Here is an 18,929-nt window from a genome sequence, read left to right on the forward strand (position 1 = left end):
AAAGGAAATAACGAATAATAAGAGAAATAAGAATTAACAGAATAAAAATTCTAGGTTATTATGATGTATATAGTTCACAATGTGTATGTATTTATTCCCCTATGAGCAAGTCTGAGGTGACTCAGGCAGCAGTGGCAAGGAAAAACTCCCTTAAATTGGTAAAGGAAGAAACCTTGAGAGGAACCGGACTCAAGGGGGAACCCATCCTCATCTGGGTGACACTGGGGGTGTGATTGTAATATACAGTCAGTTAAATGTTGTATTGGTGTAAGGATCATGGGCAGCTGCATCCAATCCAATGAGAAAAGGTATTTAAGGTGGCCAAAAGTTGTTGTTCTATTTGACTCTCCTCTGAAGAGTGGCAACATGGAGGCCTCAAAACAGCACTCAAATGACCTGAAAACAAAGATTGTTCAATGTTATGGTTTAGGGGAAGGCTACAAAAAGTTATCACATGGATATAAGCTGTCAGTGTCCACTGTGAGAAACCTAGTGAGGAAATGGTAGACCACAGGCACAGTTCTTGTTAAGGCCAGAAGTGGCAGGCCGCGTACAATTCTTGAGAATAATGTTGAGAATTCGGTCACAAAGTTGAAGTTACACCGGGGTGGATATTTCAACAAGACGACGACCCAAAACACTGCTCAAAATCTACGGGCATTTATGCAGAGGAACAAGTACAATGTTCTGGAATGGCTATCCCAGTCCCCAGACCTGAATATTTAACTGAACTGGAGATGTTTTGTAAGGAGGAATGGTCTAAAATATGTTCATCCAGAATCCAGACACTCGTTACAGGCTATAGGAAGCATATAGAGGCTGTTATTTCTGCTAAAGGAGGCTCTACTAAATACTGATGTGATTTTTTTTTTCTTTTCTGTTGGGGTGCCCAAATTTATGCACCTGTCTAATTTCGTTTTGATGCATATTGTGCATTTTCTGTTAATCCAATAAACCTCATTTCCCTACTAAAATATTACCGTGTCCTTCAGTTATTTGACCTATCAAAAAGAAATTCCTGATCCAAATATTTATAAATGAAAATCATGGAAATTGTCAGGGGTTCCTAAACTTTTGCATACAACTGTATATCCTTGTACAATACAAGAACCAGAAACCAGGCAGGAAACATCACTACTGACCCCTTACACCCTGGACACAACCTTTTTCAGCTCCTCACTTCTGGCAGGTGTTACAGAACTCTGCTTACTAAAACTGCCAGACACAGGAACAGTTTCTTTCCCCAGCTGATCAACAACTCACTATAATTATATTCACTGCTTCATATCTATAAGTACTGCATTATCAGGACTGTCAGTCATCACATCATCTGTATATTACACACTACTGCTGCTGTATATTGTACAAAAGCATATTGCACAATATTGTTATTTGCACTACCATGCACTCTCACACTTTATGTACAGTACATAACTAATCTGTCATATATTCTGCATTCCTATTTAATACTCATACTGTCTATATTCCCTCACATCATCTATATTGTCTTGTTATTGTCTGTATTTTCTTGTCTTGTATAGTGTTATTTTTGTCTGTACTTTTGTCACAAACAGCTGGAACCAAATTCATTGTGCATATCAACACACTGGCCAATAAACCTGATTCTGAGTCTGATATATATATATATATATATATATATATATATATATATATATATATATATATATATATATATATATATATATATATATCTACGGGCATTTATGCAGAGGAACAAGTACAAGACCTGAATATTATATATATATATATATATATATATATATATATATATATATATATATATATATATATATATATATATGGCAACAATAATTGTTAGGAATGCACTGGTGTCATGCTTCACAATTAGAGTGATAATAATTTCTTCCGAAAAATATACAGTAAGTCTGTTTGCCTCAGAACAATAATTCTGCCAGTTTGAAACAAAGGCCTCTATGGCTTTCAGTGAAGTGGCTGCTTCTATCTAATATGCTCTCCTTTCGATCTCCTGCAGCCATCAGCACACAACTGACGATGACACACACACACACACCCACACACACACACACACATACACACACACACACACACACACACACACACACACACAAATTCAGACTCATGCTGTATATGCTAAATATGTAACTGTATGTACTGTATGTAGACACCTATTGTTATCGTTACATTTTTATTATTATTATTATGATTCCTCTTCTGCCATTGAAGTCAATGGCAGCCCATAGAACCGTATGTAGGAAAGTTATGAAATTTGGCACACATGTAGAGGCCAGTCTTATAATTTACTATAGCAACTTTGGTGTGTCTAGTTCAAACCCTCTAAACACCAGTCCAATATGTCCAGCGACATATTCTTTGTTTATGCTAAATACATTACTACATTCTTTGTATTTAGGGCAGAAAGGTAGATTTTGGACTTTATAGTAAGCCTACACATCTTTAGACCTTTATTAAAAACATGTTTAATGAACTTAAATGAAAGGAAAATGTGTATTGTACCATTACCCATTTTAAACAAATATACAAAAAAAAAAAAATGTGTACAAGAGATGATTCGATCAGATTAGTTCTATTCTATTCTATTCTATTCTATTCTATTCTATTCTACGTTCTTGTTCTTCACGTGCATTTTCTTCGTTTTGGCGCCACCTGGTGGTCAAATAGGGAACACGACTTTGTGATAAAGCAACACTAAACTCTGGGGTTTTGCTTCTCATCTCCGCCGTGTGTACAAAGTTTGCTAAGAAAAAAAATCACTTGTCTCTAACTTTATCCAGTTTTTAAAAAAAAACAAAACAAAAACAGTGCATTTTATTGATCCACTCAATTTTCAATTGGAATATATTCTGTGTATCATTAATTCGACTGAGTCTATTGTGTCTGCTGAATCTATATTTATACAGAACACCTTTTAATCCCATTAGAAGTTAATATGTCGGACGCCTGATCTCACCGCTGCTCGCTAGGCGGCGAGAACAATCTACAGTCCGCTACATTCACAAGAGAAGAAGAAGAAGAATCACTCGACCAGGCACTGTCATGGCGGCCTCCGCTGCAGCCCGGGCGACCATCGGACTGTCTTTAAGACTGGCTAAAGTCGCACCTCAATGCCGCGTTTGTCCGTTTAACCGGTTAAACATTTGCAACGGTGCCACGATAGCAAAGCCGAGTCGCCGTTTCTCAGCACCGAGCAGACAGTTACAGACTTCTATAAGTAAGTGAACTGATCTGGAATCAGACAAAAGTAAGTGTTTGTAAACAGCAGTGAGGCGCACGTGCGCTTCTCACCTGGGCCAGGTGTTAAAACGGGTTGTTTTTAATGTCAGACTTGTTTCGTCTTACCTGTGGGCTTTTCATGAAGGTGTTGAGTTGTGTTTGCAATATTATTATCATCTTTACTGGCATCCATTAATCCATCTATACATCCAGCTGTGATCAATACATCCAGCTATGATCAATACATCCAGCTATGATCTATACATCCAGCTCATTTATCTTGATGTCTTCCTGCAGCTTTTCCTGCTCTGCAACCGGCTGATAAAGTCAGTCTAGACTCCTCTATCTGATCCAGGGACACATTTCAGCTTCTCCTGAGCGATTTCCAGATATTCCCAAGCTGGTTTAATTTCTCCACTGGGTCCTGGGACATAGTTTTTTTGTACTATGTGTTTTCTGTGCTCTTATTTCACTGCTTCAGTCTGGTACATCAAATGTAATGCTGCTGTGCCTGTGTATATATATATATTTATATATATATTGCATGAGTAATTTAATATATATATATATATATATATATATATATATATATATATATATATATATATATATCTCCTTGTACCATACAAGAACTCTAAACTGGGCAGGAAACATCACTACTGACCCTTCACACCCTGGACACAACCTCTTTCTCTCAGGTGCTACAGAACTTTGTTTACCGAAACTGCCAGACACCGGAACAGTTTATTTCCCCAGACAACTCACTATAATTATATTCCCTTCTTCTTTCTTTCCTGTCACTTGAGAATAGGTTCCTAAAATATTTAATCTTCTCCACCAGGGACACAGTCTGTCTTCTCACCTGAAGAGAGCATCCCATTTTTTAAAGACAGAATCGACAATCACATGTTGTCACGGTGTACATTTTTTCCACAAGCTCTTTGACCTAGCATTTAGGATGTTCAGGGAAATGTCACAATGGCATATTGACTAAGAGAGGACAAAATCTTCTCCAAGCACTTACTAGGTAAATAAGTGGTCTTTGTCGACATATTGTCCTGATTTGACATTGTTTCTCATTGCAGGTCGGCACCAGATTGACGAGGGCGGTTCAACGGTAGAAGAGCCAGATGAGGATGTGTGCGTCTCCTCACCTTTCCCCTTTTATACAACTTAAAAATAAGCTTTACGAACGAATCTTTGGGGTAGTTCTTTAACATTCATGTTAATTTTAACTTCTATACAGGTTTTAATATGAAAATATTCTACAAGCCCTTGATGGTAGCACAAATTTTTATTATTTACATATTGTGTGACGTAATTTCCATCAATGAATGGATCTACTGTAAGCAATAACACTATTGAATATCCACTATTGAATATCCACTATGACATCATTGTCAAATATTACTTACTGTCTATATGATAATTAATTTTGTATACAATGTCATAGATGCAAGTTCTACACGTTACATCTGATTAAACCGTTAAACTAAACTAAATGCTTTCTGCTGCAGCATTAATGTGGTGTTTATTGACCGTTCTGGACAGAGGATACCGGTGAAGGCAAAAGTAGGAGACAACGTTCTGTATCTAGCGCACAGACATGGCGTCAGTCTTGAAGGTGAACTTTTATAACGATTCTAACGTTTTTATAGTTTTGTATTTGTCAGTCTGGCATAATAGGTTCTAATATTATAATAAACAAAGCTAATGAAATTAAAGGGACACTTACTGCTTTCCTATTTAGTTCTTTTCATATATGTACATGACCCCCCCCTCCTTTTATCACATTAAGATTGTCATAAATCATAGAATCCTTGAAATGTGTAATGTAACAGTGACAAACAAGGCAATGTTGATTTTTAATCTAAATTCAAAGATGTTTTTTTTCCCTGCTTATAAAGAGCCTGCATGGATTGCCGATGATCATGAACTCATTCTGCTGCTTTTTCAGGGGCCTGTGAGGCATCATTGGCTTGCTCCACGTGTCACGTTTATGTCAATTTTGAGTACTTTGATAAGCTTCCTGAGCCTGAAGAAAGGTAATACTTGGTACATTAGAGTTATATAGACATTTTGATTTTTAAGTTCCTTTAACGCAGCACTTGTTCCTATAATCAACACCTTCCTTGTACGTGCACTTGTATCATTAAGTAAAGCTACATAAAGGTATTTTGTAGGAAGTGTTGCATGTAGTTAATTTAATTAGCCAGCCCTTCCTTCATATGCATGTGCTATGCATCTCATGTGTTTGTAATATATTTTAACCTTTTAAAGTGAGGATGACATGCTGGACATGGCCCCAATGCTGGCGGAGAACTCCCGTCTTGGTTGCCAGATCATTTTGACTCCCGAGCTGGACGGCATAGAGCTGACTCTTCCAAAGATCACGCGGAACTTCTATGTTGATGGTCACAAGCCCCAACATCACTAAGAAAAATCAGGTTGAAGTAAAGGCTGCTCAAACGTGTGAAACTTCTTATGAGGAGGACTGAGACTCTCACGTTTAAAGAACGGAGGCGCAGTGTGGAGAACATCACAACATCAATCTGATATTTCTCTTTCCAAGTGTTTCCAGACACTCCACCCATATATCTGGTAAATCTGGATCAAGAAAAGCACTTGGTCCTTTTTACCAGGAACATAGAAATGCCTTTTGAAACTGGTTAAACAGCTTGAATGGGAAGTTTTAGAGCCACCACAGAGTATTGAAATTCTCTTGCATTATTGTACAAATTCCAAAGATAGCGAAGGTGACATTTTTTTGTTACGCACATAAACCAGATGCACAATTTTTGTATTTCCTTATACATGTGTGGAAAAATGAAATAGATCACAAGATAAAAGTTGGTCTAGCATTCATTTGTTTTGTTTTTTTTAGTATGTTTTATTTTTATTCTTTTTTTTTTTTTTAAACCAATGTGTTAATTTGCATTCATCTTTCTCAAGGGCTAAAAATTTATCAGAATAAGAATCAGAATCAGATTTATTGGCTTAGTGTGTTGACACACACACGAAATTTGGTTCCAGCTGTTTGTGACTCAAAAGAACAGACATGAATAACACTATACTATACATTTAGTTTAGACTATATGAGACAATACAGACAATGTGAGACAATATAGACAGTACGGGTATTAAATAGGAATACAAAATATGACAGATTAGTTATGTACATAGTGTGAGAGTGCGTGGTAGTGCAAATAACAATATTGTGCAATATTATGCTATTGTACAATATACAGCAGCAGTAGTGTGTGTAACATACGGATAATGTGATGACTGACAGTTCTGATAATGCAGTACTTATAGATATGAAGCAGGGAATATAATTATGGTGAGTTGTTAATCAGGTTGATTGTCTGGGGAAAGAAACTGTTCCTGTGTCTGGCAGTTTTAGTAAACAAAGTTCTGTAACACCTGCCAGAAGTGAGGAGCTGAAAGAGGTTGTGTCCAGGATGTAAAGGGTCAGTAGTGATGTTTCCTGCCTGGTTTCTGGTTCTTGTATGGTACAAGTCCTGGGGAGCGGGCAGGGGGGCACCAATTATTTTTTTAAACTGTGTTGCAGTGCGTTCCTGTCCCGTTTTGTTGCAGACCCAAACCAGATCGTGATGGATGTGCACTGGACAGATTCAATGACTACAGTGTATAGAACAGCATCAACAGTTTCTGTGGCAGACCATACAGTACTTCTTTAATTGACATAGAAAGTACATCCTCTGCTGGGAGTGGAGAATTTCCGGAATTATTGTATTAAAAGCTGAACTGAAGTCGACGAACAGAATCCCGGTATATGTCCCTGGGCAGCCAAGGTATTGCAGAATGTAGTGCAGCCCAATGTTGACTGTGTCATCCACCAATCTGGGTGTAGGGGATCCAGCAGCTGTTTTGTCACAGTCTTTAGGTGGGCCAATACCAGCTGCTCAAAGGTCTTCATGACGACAGATGTCAGAGCGACAGGCCGGTAGTCTTTCAGTCCAGTGATGGAGGGTTTTCTTGGGGATCGGGATGATTGTAGAATTTAAAGCAGGGCTAGGGTTAGTTAAGTTAAAGCCATGATGTCACTGGGCTGTTTGGTTGTTGAGAAAAATTGTCTAAAAGCTGGTTTTCAAACCAGGGCTTCGTCTGTGTAATTGAGTCAAGACAAGATATGACAAAAATTTAATTTTGTAAACAATTGAATTAATTCTCTGAGCCTGGCAGAATATGCATATTAACAGTATTTATGCCATGGGAACTATTATAAAAGCCATCATGCTATCAATTTACGGGTTTTAACTGTTAATATACATAACATTTATAATCTCACACATCTTAAATATGGAAGCCCACTGTGACAGTAAGTAAACAACTGAACCCCCCATCTGTAGCTGCAACTGACTTGTAAGTGGCTTTTTGCATAATGTTTGCTGTCGAATAAATAAATAAATCTAAACCATAAAACTCTGTTTTATTGTTAAATAAAAAAATGAATGAACTTTTTATTAAGTTAAATCAGAAGCATGTAACGAAACTTGTACCTCGGTTAGTATTAAGAGATATATGACTTATTTTTGTTTTATGACACAGAACCACACACAATTTATGGTCTCTAATACGTTTTTGAATCAAACCCAAAATTTGTGCAACATAATTGTTTTCGATGATGTAACTTTGGCCACAGGAATTTATCTTTGCATAATATCAATATTGATCATATAAAGAGGTTTGATAGCTGGTTTGACCAACTTAAGCAAAAAAGTTTATGAAAATATAATGTTTGCCTAAGCTAATTAGCATTAAAAACATTTAATTCACACGTAATATGTAATTTCAGTTGTAATTAAGTCGCTAAACTGCTTTTTTAAAAATTGCTTTAATTGGCTAAGTCTCAAACTAGCAACACCTGGACACCTGGTGGTCACGTGACGTGTTATCCTCACGTGACGCTACAGGGCATCTTAAAAATATAAATGTATTGGAAAACGCTGCAAGGGAGAAAGAAAAAACAAAACAACAACCCAGAAACAAAACAGCGAGTTAGTTTTTATTAGGTAAGGTGTAGCCTATATTTGGGCTGATGTCTGGTAAAGTGTTTTGTTGTTCAGCTGTTCAGTGATGTAATGACAGATTAATTGTTGTACTGAGACTAATGAGAGGAGCTGAATTGTGATAACGGGATAACCAGTGATGCCAGATCACTTTATATATCCGTAGATACGTCTGGGACTTGTAGTGGTGGAATTGCATTAATTAGAATACTTTGTATTAATTGAAAAAAGCCTTTTTTTTTTTTTTTTTTTTTTTTTTTTAGCGTTAATTATACCTGTTGAATGCACCTGGTGCAGTGAAGGTGCACGCGCGCATGTGAATGTTAATCGCCTCAGAAGTTATAGCATATAATAATAATAATAATAATAATAATAATAATAATAATATACATGGTGCTATATGTTCCTGTGAAACATTGTCGATTTTATTGAGTTTAACAAGTTCATTCTTCATCATCATCATCATCATCATCATCATCATCAAACTTGTACATATAACATTTGTACAAGTTTGATGATGATGATGATGATGATGATGATCTTCTGATAATCGGTTGCTTATCTGCTTTTGTTTATACTGTTAAGTGCAAGAGATTACAAAGTGCTTTACTGTCATAACACCAAACAGTATTGTAGATCTTAGAGTAGTTATATAATTATGAGTAAGAGACATGGTCCAAAAAAATGAAATGTGTAAAATTTCTCTTTTGGTCCAGCAACAAGGGAAAAAACTCCATCTATTGTGTACAGTGTTAAGTGTTATTTGTTGTTTTAGGTTAACTAAAAAAACTGCTTGAAGACATTCACTTTCCAACTGTCTGACATAAAAACAACTGTAAGGTAAATGTTTTCCTTTATTAAATGCCACCATGTTTAATAAGATGCATCAAGTAATTTACAGCATTTGAACAAAAGAGGGGAAAAAAAATCATGATTGATTTTATAAAGTTAACACTGCTGTGATTTCAATATTTAGGTCACGCAGTAATGTTTTCAGTTGGAAATGAACATGAAATTCTAATTTCTAGACAAACTGTGGTGTAATGGTCCAGTGGTACAATTTTTGTCTGATTTTGCTATTGAAGACAAGTAACACATTGTAAAAGACGTCTTTGGTCACATTGAATTTGATGTGGCTGTGTAAATTTAACACTAAGGCATCCGATGACCATTTTGCTGACTCTCAAATTTCTTATTGTAAAGCCAGCTTAAATCATGAAGCAAGTTGAAGTTGAAGCATAAGTTTATTCACTTGTTTAAAGCTTTATTCTGTTTGTCCTAGAAAACAGCAAAGAAGCATGAGTTCAGAAGTTAACAATCCAGCTGATCTCATAAACTGCCCCAATACCTCAGAAAGTACCAGAGAGGACATGGATCCCGAAGACCTTTGCACGACTCCATCTTCTATCTTGTACCTAATTCAGGAAGCCACCAAACTTGTTGCACCACCAAAACAGCACAGTCTGGACGTGGATAAACTCCATGATGGCACCAGAGAGACTATCGTTTCACACGACTCAACTAGCTTTGAGGACAAATTTCATAAAGTAAGAACTGTCAAAACACAGCCTAGCTTTACAGGAGCCTTCTCAATGTTGAGCAGTAGTCCATGGGAGGTCATGAGTCTCATAAATCTCCAGTGTGAGAGACTGCTGCACTCTGGTGGAACACATGAAGAGGATGAAGACTTGCAAACTCACAAAACTAAAATGGACACTAAACCTGAAGATGGAGATGTTGTACGAGAATGGTCCTCATTTCCTTCGGTTGTTTCCTCTTCTCCAGTGTCCGTGAGAGCTGATGCAATGGAATATGCCGTGGAGTCTGATGTTTCTCTTCCACACATCATTGATCCATCTGATCACCAGTCAATTGAGAGCACCAGTGAAAACGGTGAAAGTGCAGCAGTCGAAGTTGCAGATGATCTCACAGAACTCATTTTCAAGACCACAGAGGATAGTTTACTTTCCAGCAGAGTAATGAGTGACGAAAGGACTGACTACTGTTCCCTGGAAGACACATCAGTGTTACCGCTTGACTTGACAAAAAAAGTGGAAGTTTGTGAACACACTATAGAGAATGGTGAGGGTGTGAATGAAATGGCGAGTCTTTCGTCCATATCTGATGTTGCACAAAGTCCTGAAATAAGCTCCGTTGACTTTACATCATCTCTGGTTGTGGAAAAATATGAAGGTTCATGCTTTTCTTTCAATGAGGGTGAAAATGCAGAGTGTAAATGGACACCCGTTTCAGAAATGCCCCCACCGAGAACCGATTTAAACAATAACCTGGAAGATGAGGCACTTCAGGAGGCTGAAAAGACTCGTACAGTGATCTCTGCCCAGTCCAGGTGGGGTAATCAAAGGAGGACACCTAGGAAGCAGGCTCACCCTGCACGGAGCCCTGATCTAAATGATCCAGGGCTTCAGGGAGTCATGTTCAGCATGCACACAGAGCTGGATCACAGCACAGACAAGTGCCGCCTCCTTATCACCTCCAAATACAGGCAAACACCATGTCCTCTACACAAAACAACATATGGGATTTTTAAATGTGACGCCATAACGCACTACAAATTCACTGTACATAAATTCAGGTTACTTGGATGTATGGTTTTATACAATTGATTGATTCCTAAGCTAGCATTTAAGTAATCATATTTATCTATGAGATTTTATGGAGGTCATGCTGCCGTCATACGGATTTTCATTACACACGGTTCTGTAAATCATGCTTATGTGCATTGTGTCCCTTCTGGTGAACTTTGTTTGTTTAAATGTCCTTGGTCTTTTCTTTAGTAAGCTGTGCAGGCGTGGCAGGAGAAGCAGAAGCTGTAGGTCCAGATCACTGCAGAGTTCCCAGCGAACCAGCAGCTCAGAAGAGGAGAGTGACTCCTCCAGTCTGTACAGTTAGTTTCACTTTATTTTCATTTTCTATTCGTAACCTGTCCCATCAGCCGATGGTGCTCTAACCTCACAGTAGTTGTTTTCTGTTTTGCAAAGTACTTTACAATATCTCCGGTAACTGCTGCTATAACACCGATCATTCTAGTATTTCTGAACACGCAATATTGTTTGAACATCCGGTATTTATACTGGTGGGCGCCATTTCTATTGTCTTTTGTCTTGTCCTGCATGGTTTGCACCATGTTGCACTTTGTGGCCTGGACTACTTAAGTCCTTAGCTCTGTCTTTGTTTTATGTAGCACCATGGTCCTGGAGAAACGTTGTCTCATTTCACCGTGTAGTGCAACAGCTATATATGGTTGAAATGACAATAAAAGCTTCTTGACTTGAGTAGAACTTGGACATGGCTGAGTCTGAGTGGATGTTCTGTTCTGCTGATAAAGCTTATTAGTATAATGACCCAAAATTTCTAAATATTACCCTTCCTTGGATTTTAAGGTACACCCAGTCAGTGTAGATATAACACTCTCACTTCATCGATCACGCAATCAATGCCACACACACTCTCCATCCATTTAACTTTCCATCTACAAGTAAAACACACACCCACTCGTTGTCCTCCTGCATCGCACTCTTGCTTCTGCTTTCTATTAATAGGTTCTACTTACATCTACCTACTTGTCACTCACTCCATCTCACTTTCTTTTTCTATCACCGTATTTGTCACCTGTCCTTCTACCAGATATCACACCACAATCTATTAATGTATTATGTATTAATCAAGCAACTGTTTATCGATATCAAATGAATAGCTTTCTTTTTAAAACTCTGATTTCTTATTCATATTGGCTTTTGTCTTATGAGTAGAAACCCTTCATTCATGATTACCACATCTGTAAACCTGCACATAGCTAGTAGTGATTATGTACATGAAATATTTATTCTGCTGCTATGATTCTGGCTGTTTAGAGAAGATTTGTGCATCATGTTGCACAAGGAAGACTCCTTTATGGCGAGACGCGGAAGATGGTACTCCACTCTGCAATGCCTGTGGGATCAGGTGAGGTTGCTAACCGTGTAGATGGGCTCTTGTGTAAGGGGGCAGAAAAGCGATCTATGGATAATTTGTTAGACTTGTGCTGTAGTGTTATTTAAAACTTTGTAAAGCTGCTTGTATTCTTTAATGAAAAGCCAAAATTAAAGCATGTGAGCCCAAAGACTATCTTTCCAAACCAATATTATTCAGTTGAGCTAGTTTTAATCTAGCCAAATAAAACTTAAAAAAAAAAAAAAAAAAAAAGGTTTCGAAATGAGTGGAAATCCTGGTTTGAACCTGACAGGTATAAGAAGTACCGCGTACGCTGTCTGCAATGTTGGAACATCCCACGGAAGGAGGCCAGCTCCAACTCCAAGTGTTTGAAGTGTGGAGATCTCCTCCAACTTGCCCCGCAAAGCAAACGAGCTGGATGATAGGCCGGACCTGGGTTTTCACTTTGAACTTCCGTTTGGTTATTCATGAATATTCCTATAAAGCAAATGTGTGCACTAGTCTATAAAGTATTTTTCAGCTTTACATCTATATGAAAGTTAAGCTATTATGTTCTGGTAATGTCTGTCTGTTTTTGTAAAAGAGCTAGCTGGAATTGTTCTTTAATATTGTAAAGCAAATATTTGTCTTTTTTTTTTTTTTTTTTTTTTGTTAGTCTAAACTTATTCTTGAGTATGTGAGAAACATAATATTCACAATCTTACTAATTGTTGCTTCTTCTCCTTACAAAATAATTTAAGCACCTTCATTATTTATGATCCTCTAAACAAACTTTCTGAGAATGTGGTGGCTGTAGAAGTGGTTAAATTTTGCACTTCGTCTTGTCTGTTTGCTGTGTAACATGTAGCCAGTTTGGGCCTTAAATGCATGCATATTACAATTGTCTTAACAAAACCCCTGTTTGCTATTTTCTTCTCTCTTTGGTTGAAGTTATTCTGTAAACCTTGGATTTGGTTGAAAATTAAATTGCTTGCACGTGTCAAGTTCTCCTCATTGTGCTGAGTGTTTTGATATATGACATGTCCATTTTGTGCTAACTTTTTGATTTAGCTTATTTTGGGGGCGGGGCTACATGTGACATCACGTGAATACCCGGTGGGGTGCCAATACTTTTGGACAAAAATTTGGTGTAAATCGCTCGAAAACGTGCCGAGTTTTAAACCTGGGGTGGGGGTTTACTATTGGCACTCAGGGATAAACTATTGGCACTCAGAACTACAGTGTCCGCTGTAGGGCGGCTTTTCCATAATCTTCCAAAAAAGCTGCTTTAATGGTGTGACTACAGTGCAAGAAACTGTTTACTTCTTCTAATCAGCTTGTTGGTGTTATCAGTCAAAGCACCAGATATTAAAAGTAATATTGTAATAAAGTCACGTTTCTTTGAAGTAATGCAGCACCAAATACAGTTTGTTCCTGAAATCCTATGTTTTATATGATAAGAGGTGAAATATTTTTTTGTAACAGACTGCAAAAGAACACGTCTAATTGTAACACTAAGAGTTATTTTGTACATCATTATTAAATCTTGTATTATCTAGTTGACTGACGCATGAATGTCGATAGCACTCAGGAGGGAGGGAACTTGTACATTTTATATAAAGGAGCAGATATAAACCAGTGAGACTCAGAACTGGTGAACAGTCAAAGCTCAGAGACTCCATTCTTCCAACTTTGAAGGTACAATCTCATAAAATATTATATAGAGCTTTTAAATGATATTAAATGCGATTAAATGTACTTACTGTATAAAGAATGATATTTTAGTTACTTAAATTTTATAGTTAATTTATACTTAGTTTATAGTTAATATATAATACTCTGTAACAGCCAGACATACTCATTAGGAATGTTTGAAATTAATCAAAAACATTTTTTAATATATATATTTTTCTTAAAACTCCTCAAGATTGAAAAATGAAGATGAAGATTTTGTTCATGACTCTTGTTCTTGCCTTGATGCTGATGAGTGGTGAGTGTGAACACTGAATTGAGTGCATGCAAAATGAAAAAGTGAGCAATCGGGAACTTTGTGGAGGAATTTGTGATAGTAATAATGTTAAACTGGTTTGAGCAACTTGTATGCTAACTGTATTTGGGAAAGACATTGATACTAAACGCTACATATAGATATAAAGGGCTGGTGTGGCTGAAGGATTTGGTTCTTAAAAAACTGGAGCCCCACCACATTAGTTCTTTTTGGGTAAGATTGAATACCCTTGTCTTAGTACATAAAGATGTATTGGCAGTGACAGTGTTGCTGTAACTAGGTAAGGAAAAAACAGTGCATGATGTAGTCATATAGAAATGTCGCTATAGAATAATTGAATTAAAAAATTTATGAATAATTGATGAATGAATAAAAATAAACAATTTTATTTAGAAGTGCTTTAATGCTCTTACAGGTTCTACTTTGGTATGTTACCGCTGTCCTATAAATGAAGGCCAATGTTCTCCCAAGATTGCAAGGTGTGAAAAGAAGGAGATCTGTGCTTCTGGCCAAGTCTTTGCCACTCGCTGTATGTCTTTTATTACCTATCTTTATGATCATTGTAAAAGACATGTGCAGTGCATTTTAACATATGCATAAAACCCTAAATATCTTCAATACTCTGCTGAGAAAACTGTTCCATTGGCACACTAGACAATCACTAATAAACTTTTAATATGTTATTTTATAAACTAAGTTATTTTAGCATCTTTCTACTTCTTTTTGATATCTCACATTAGCTCATCAACACCAACTGCTACAACTTCAAGCGTATTATTTATGAAAGTTTGTAAATAGACACTTGTACTAATTGATAAATGTACTTTATCTCCTCAGATAACAGAACTGTCGAATTCAGAGGGTGCATTTCTGAGAATCTATGCAACGTTATGGACAACCTGTTTACTTTCCCAAGCATCAAATGCTGTAAGCGCAACTTATGCAATAACTAAGCTGGTGCTGACCCATGGAGGTGCTTGATCTAAAAGATGGTCTCCTAATGATTACTGATTTTTTGGTCTTCTGGCATGTATTTAACAATATCAAAGTCTGTTTCTCCTCAAACAAATTCTGAAACTGAATAAATATTAAAAGTATATTCTGCAAATGAATTTCTGAGCATATTTTTGACCTGAGTTGCAAGGCTGTGGAGCATTAAGACAGTCTATTATTTGTAGAATTATTGGATTAATTTTATTGCATTAAATGATCTTATACATGGCATCCAACATATCAGTGTACTCAGCCACTAGCTGCTTTACAATCAAATAAAATTTCACCAAATGACATCAAACCCTTGTGTCATTTTTGAGCATTTTTGTTATAATAACCTGAACACTACAGGGAAAGCTTTCCAATAAACATGGATGTAATAAGCGCTTTAAGGCAAATGTATATTTACTTTGATGCTGGCAGTTACCTGAAATAGCACAGCACTGGGGTTGTGTAGGAGAACTTAAGAAGTTTGAAAACAAATGTATTCCATTTGAGGATATGACTTCACCAAGAAATGGAGTATAAAGGAAGAACAGAAGAGGACCGAGTACTGAGCTCTGTGGGACATCAATAGAAAATTGAAAATCAATTGAAGATGAGGATTGTTTAAATATTTTAAATATTATCTACTTGTTTCAGACCACACCCACAAAGTCTTAATAAAGTTTTTTATTATCAGCTTTTATGTTTGAATAGATTTTGAACACAGTTCAAGACTGTGGAAGATGAAGACAAATGCTATTATTTGTAGAATTATTGGATTAACATTATAAAATTACTGTAGATGATCTTAAACAATTCATTCACAATTCAAATTCATTTGCAATGGATAATATTCATGGTATAAACATACCAATGTACTCAGCCAATAGCATGAATAAAATAACACCACATGACAAAAAGTATGTGAAAGGCTGATCATTAAGCCCATATGTAATTTTTGAGAATCCCAATCCAGATTTAAATCTTCTTTGCTGATATTTTAATCTCCACTCTTTTGGAAATGCTTTCCACTACAGTTTGGAGTGTGGTTGTGAGGATTTGTACATTCAGTCTCAGGAGCAGTAGAAGATATCACAAAATAATAAATAAATAAAATTACATAAATCTACACCTTTTTCAATCCATATTCTTTTATCTGTTCATTTCTGACAGAAATTCCCAAACCCATTTTTCTGAAAGCACTAGTTATTAAATGCAATACTGTTATAACAATGTCAGTTTCCTTTGAAAAGATGCAGTACCAAATAGTGTTTAGAGCTAGAATATCACATGACTTATTGTTACACTGGGATTTGTTTTGTATATTTTGTTCAATCTTGTATTATGTAGTTGATTGTTGGGTGAATGTCCACCAGTTTCATTTGAAGGACGATATATAAACTAGTTGAGAAACTAGTTCAGAACTGGTGCACAATAAAAGCTCAGAGACTCCTTCTTCTTGACTTCTCTTTCGAATACTGAAGGTAAGATAATATACTTGTTAAGATAATATACTGTTATAATATACTTAATGTACTGTACACACACACACTCACACACACACACACACACACACACACACACACACACACACACACACACACACACACACACACACACACACATAAAAAGTAAAAACTTTTCAGTCAATTAACCAAAGGCATTTCTGTAACTAATCAAAGGTTATTACTTTTTTAAAAATCACTCTATAGGTCGCAAACTGAAGATGAAGATTCTATTCATGACACTAATTCTTGCCTTAATGGTGAAAAATGGTGAGTGTGAACAATTTACTGAGAAAAAATAAAAACATGAGAGCATTTGTGCATTTTGGGAATTCATGAAATTTTCTAATTTACAAACTGGTTCATGCAACCCTTTGTAAACTATATGTGTACATGATACAGTATATAGCCTTCAGATACAGTGTTCTATAATAAGACTACAAACCATAAAGCGTTGGTTGTCCGAGTTGGTTCTAAGTATGTCTACATCTGACCAGTGAACCTCACAGTGGGTTGTTACATGACCATACGGTTTATTCAGGAAGGAGAAAAGATTGGATGTTAAATTATTATAAATTTGGCTACAGAACAATTAAATTAAATAATTTATGAATGAATAATAAACATAAAATCAGTTTTGCTTGGAGATTAAAAAAAAAACTTTAATGTAATTGTTTTATTTTGGATTTTGCTCTCCACTTTCTTACAGGTTCTGCTTTGAGATGTTACTTCTGTTACATTGGCAAATGTACTCTGACGATTAAAACGTGCAGCCCTGCTAAAGATGCCTGTGTCAGTGGTCATACCTTTGGCTGTATGAATTTTATTATCCTTCTTTCCAGCTCAGAATGTTAAAGCAGCACATTTTAAGGCTTCATAAGTCTTTGACATTTAAATAAAACTATAAACGTTACCATCTCTGCTGTGCACTGCTTAAAAAAATGGAAGATTCAGATTACAATATTAATTACTATGTATAAGATTGTGAATTGGCACTTACATTGATTCCTAAATGTTCTTTATCTCCTTAGATCGCATGTCAGGACAATTCAAGCAGTGTATGAATATGTTAAGTTGCCAAGAACTACAGCACCGGAAAGATATGAAGAATGTAATATGCTGTACAAGTGACTTATGCAATTAAGATAGTGATGAGCCATGGACATGCTTGATCTAAAAGATGATCTCCTTATGATTACTGTTTTTTGGTTTTGTTTTTTCAATAGTGTTTTAGCAACATAAGCAGTATTTTCGTTCCAATCTATCTGTTGTGGTTATTCTCAAATAAAATCTGAAAACTTAAAAAAGTCTTTTATATTATAATATTATATTATATTATTATATTATATTTTATATTATATATAAATATTCATACATACAAACATATATATATATATATATATATATATATATATATATATATATATATATATATATATATATATATATGTATTTTTCCCTTTTGAGGAGCATGCTGGCAAATGAAGACTAATTGCCTTAGTTTTTTTTTATACATTGTAATGAATGATATTCATAGTTTGAAACATACAGTACAACGTTGCTCAGCCATCAGTCCTGGAATCTTTTAAAAAATGGAGACATAGTAATGATTTCATTAACACCAATTTGCTTCATTTAAATTTCTTGTAGTTTTAAGCACTAGTTAGATTTGAGGACCTTTCAGTAATGATCTAAAAGAAAAAAAATAGGGTGCGAACATGGGCGTAAATCCCGGGGGGGACATATCGTGTGTGTCCCCCCCCCCCCAACTGAGGATTGTCCACCCCAAAAAAATATTTAAAAATATCGCACTCTCTATTGTGAAGAATATATGCATGTATACCTAAATAATTGTGTAAGTAGAAAAAACCCGCAAAAAGTACATTTAGAAACACTTGAGTTCCCCCTCCCCTTCCTCACAGTGGTTTGACCCACTGCCTGCTTTCCCAGTTCATCGCACCTACTCTGCACACACGCGAGTCACTGTGTGTGGCTGCGGCTCAGTTAATGTTGAACTCCATTAAGTGGGGGATTTTATACACTTTAAATAAAGCGATTCTCTTTAATGTACTTGATGCAGACTCGTTCATTAATTAGTTGCGGCAAAAATGCTGATTACCGATGTAATTTTCCATGAATCTGCTATTAAAATATTAATTCTCTAATTAACGTTAGTTTGTTTACAATAGCTTGTTACATACTGCACTGTAACTAACACGCCAAAGCCGTTTCACATGC

General features: G+C 36.1%; 2 protein-coding genes and 1 long non-coding RNA gene across 7 annotated transcripts; all 3 read left to right on the forward strand.

Moving 5' to 3' along the window:
* Window positions 1–2,600: 2,600 nt before the first annotated feature.
* Window positions 2,601–6,222, forward strand: fdx2 (ferredoxin 2). 2 transcript variants are annotated; one of them, XM_027133519.2, is made up of 6 exons: window positions 2,601–2,742; window positions 2,943–3,232; window positions 4,320–4,374; window positions 4,752–4,858; window positions 5,192–5,279; window positions 5,515–6,222. In XM_027133519.2, exons 2-6 carry the CDS (start codon window positions 3,058–3,060, stop codon window positions 5,669–5,671), a joined length of 582 nt encoding a protein of 193 aa, XP_026989320.1. In that variant the 5' UTR covers window positions 2,601–2,742; window positions 2,943–3,057; the 3' UTR covers window positions 5,672–6,222. The 2 variants fall into 2 exon arrangements, with proteins under 2 accessions (XP_026989320.1, XP_047670360.1); XM_047814404.1 differs by having other exon boundaries at window positions 2,670–3,232.
* Window positions 6,223–8,124: 1,902 nt separating this feature from the next.
* zglp1 (zinc finger GATA like protein 1) lies at window positions 8,125–13,200 on the forward strand. Of its 4 annotated transcripts, none has more exons than XM_027133481.2 (6): window positions 8,125–8,270; window positions 9,043–9,107; window positions 9,550–10,863; window positions 11,066–11,175; window positions 12,143–12,233; window positions 12,514–13,200. In XM_027133481.2, the coding sequence occupies exons 3-6, from the start codon at window positions 9,566–9,568 to the stop codon at window positions 12,641–12,643; spliced, it is 1,629 nt and encodes a 542-aa protein (XP_026989282.2). In that variant the 5' UTR covers window positions 8,125–8,270; window positions 9,043–9,107; window positions 9,550–9,565; the 3' UTR covers window positions 12,644–13,200. The 4 variants fall into 4 exon arrangements, with proteins under 4 accessions (XP_026989282.2, XP_026989284.2, XP_026989283.2 ...); XM_027133483.2 differs by having other exon boundaries at window positions 8,127–8,270; window positions 9,550–10,617; XM_027133482.2 differs by having other exon boundaries at window positions 8,130–8,270; window positions 9,550–10,773.
* A 563-nt stretch (window positions 13,201–13,763) lies between these two features.
* LOC113634515 lies at window positions 13,764–15,502 on the forward strand. The gene is made up of 4 exons (XR_003438529.2): window positions 13,764–13,898; window positions 14,128–14,190; window positions 14,624–14,737; window positions 15,046–15,502. It is a non-coding gene; the product is annotated as an uncharacterized LOC113634515 (long non-coding RNA).
* Window positions 15,503–18,929: the final 3,427 nt, after the last annotated feature.

This window comes from Tachysurus fulvidraco, chromosome 5 (genome assembly GCF_022655615.1).
Source record: "Tachysurus fulvidraco isolate hzauxx_2018 chromosome 5, HZAU_PFXX_2.0, whole genome shotgun sequence".
Lineage (NCBI taxonomy): Eukaryota > Metazoa > Chordata > Actinopteri > Siluriformes > Bagridae > Tachysurus > Tachysurus fulvidraco.

Coding starts and splice junctions, on each gene's coding strand:
- fdx2 (XM_027133519.2), top strand. CDS start 3,058: ATGGCGGCCTCCGCTGCAGCCCGGGCGACCATCGGACTGTCTTTAAGA. Junction 3,233..4,319: donor ACAGTTACAGACTTCTATAA/GTAAGTGAACTG, acceptor TTCTCATTGCAG/GTCGGCACCAGATTGACGAG. Junction 4,859..5,191: donor ACATGGCGTCAGTCTTGAAG/GTGAACTTTTAT, acceptor CTGCTTTTTCAG/GGGCCTGTGAGGCATCATTG.
- zglp1 (XM_027133481.2), top strand. CDS start 9,566: ATGAGTTCAGAAGTTAACAATCCAGCTGATCTCATAAACTGCCCCAAT. Junction 11,176..12,142: donor TGACTCCTCCAGTCTGTACA/GTTAGTTTCACT, acceptor CTGGCTGTTTAG/AGAAGATTTGTGCATCATGT. Junction 12,234..12,513: donor TGCAATGCCTGTGGGATCAG/GTGAGGTTGCTA, acceptor TGAACCTGACAG/GTATAAGAAGTACCGCGTAC.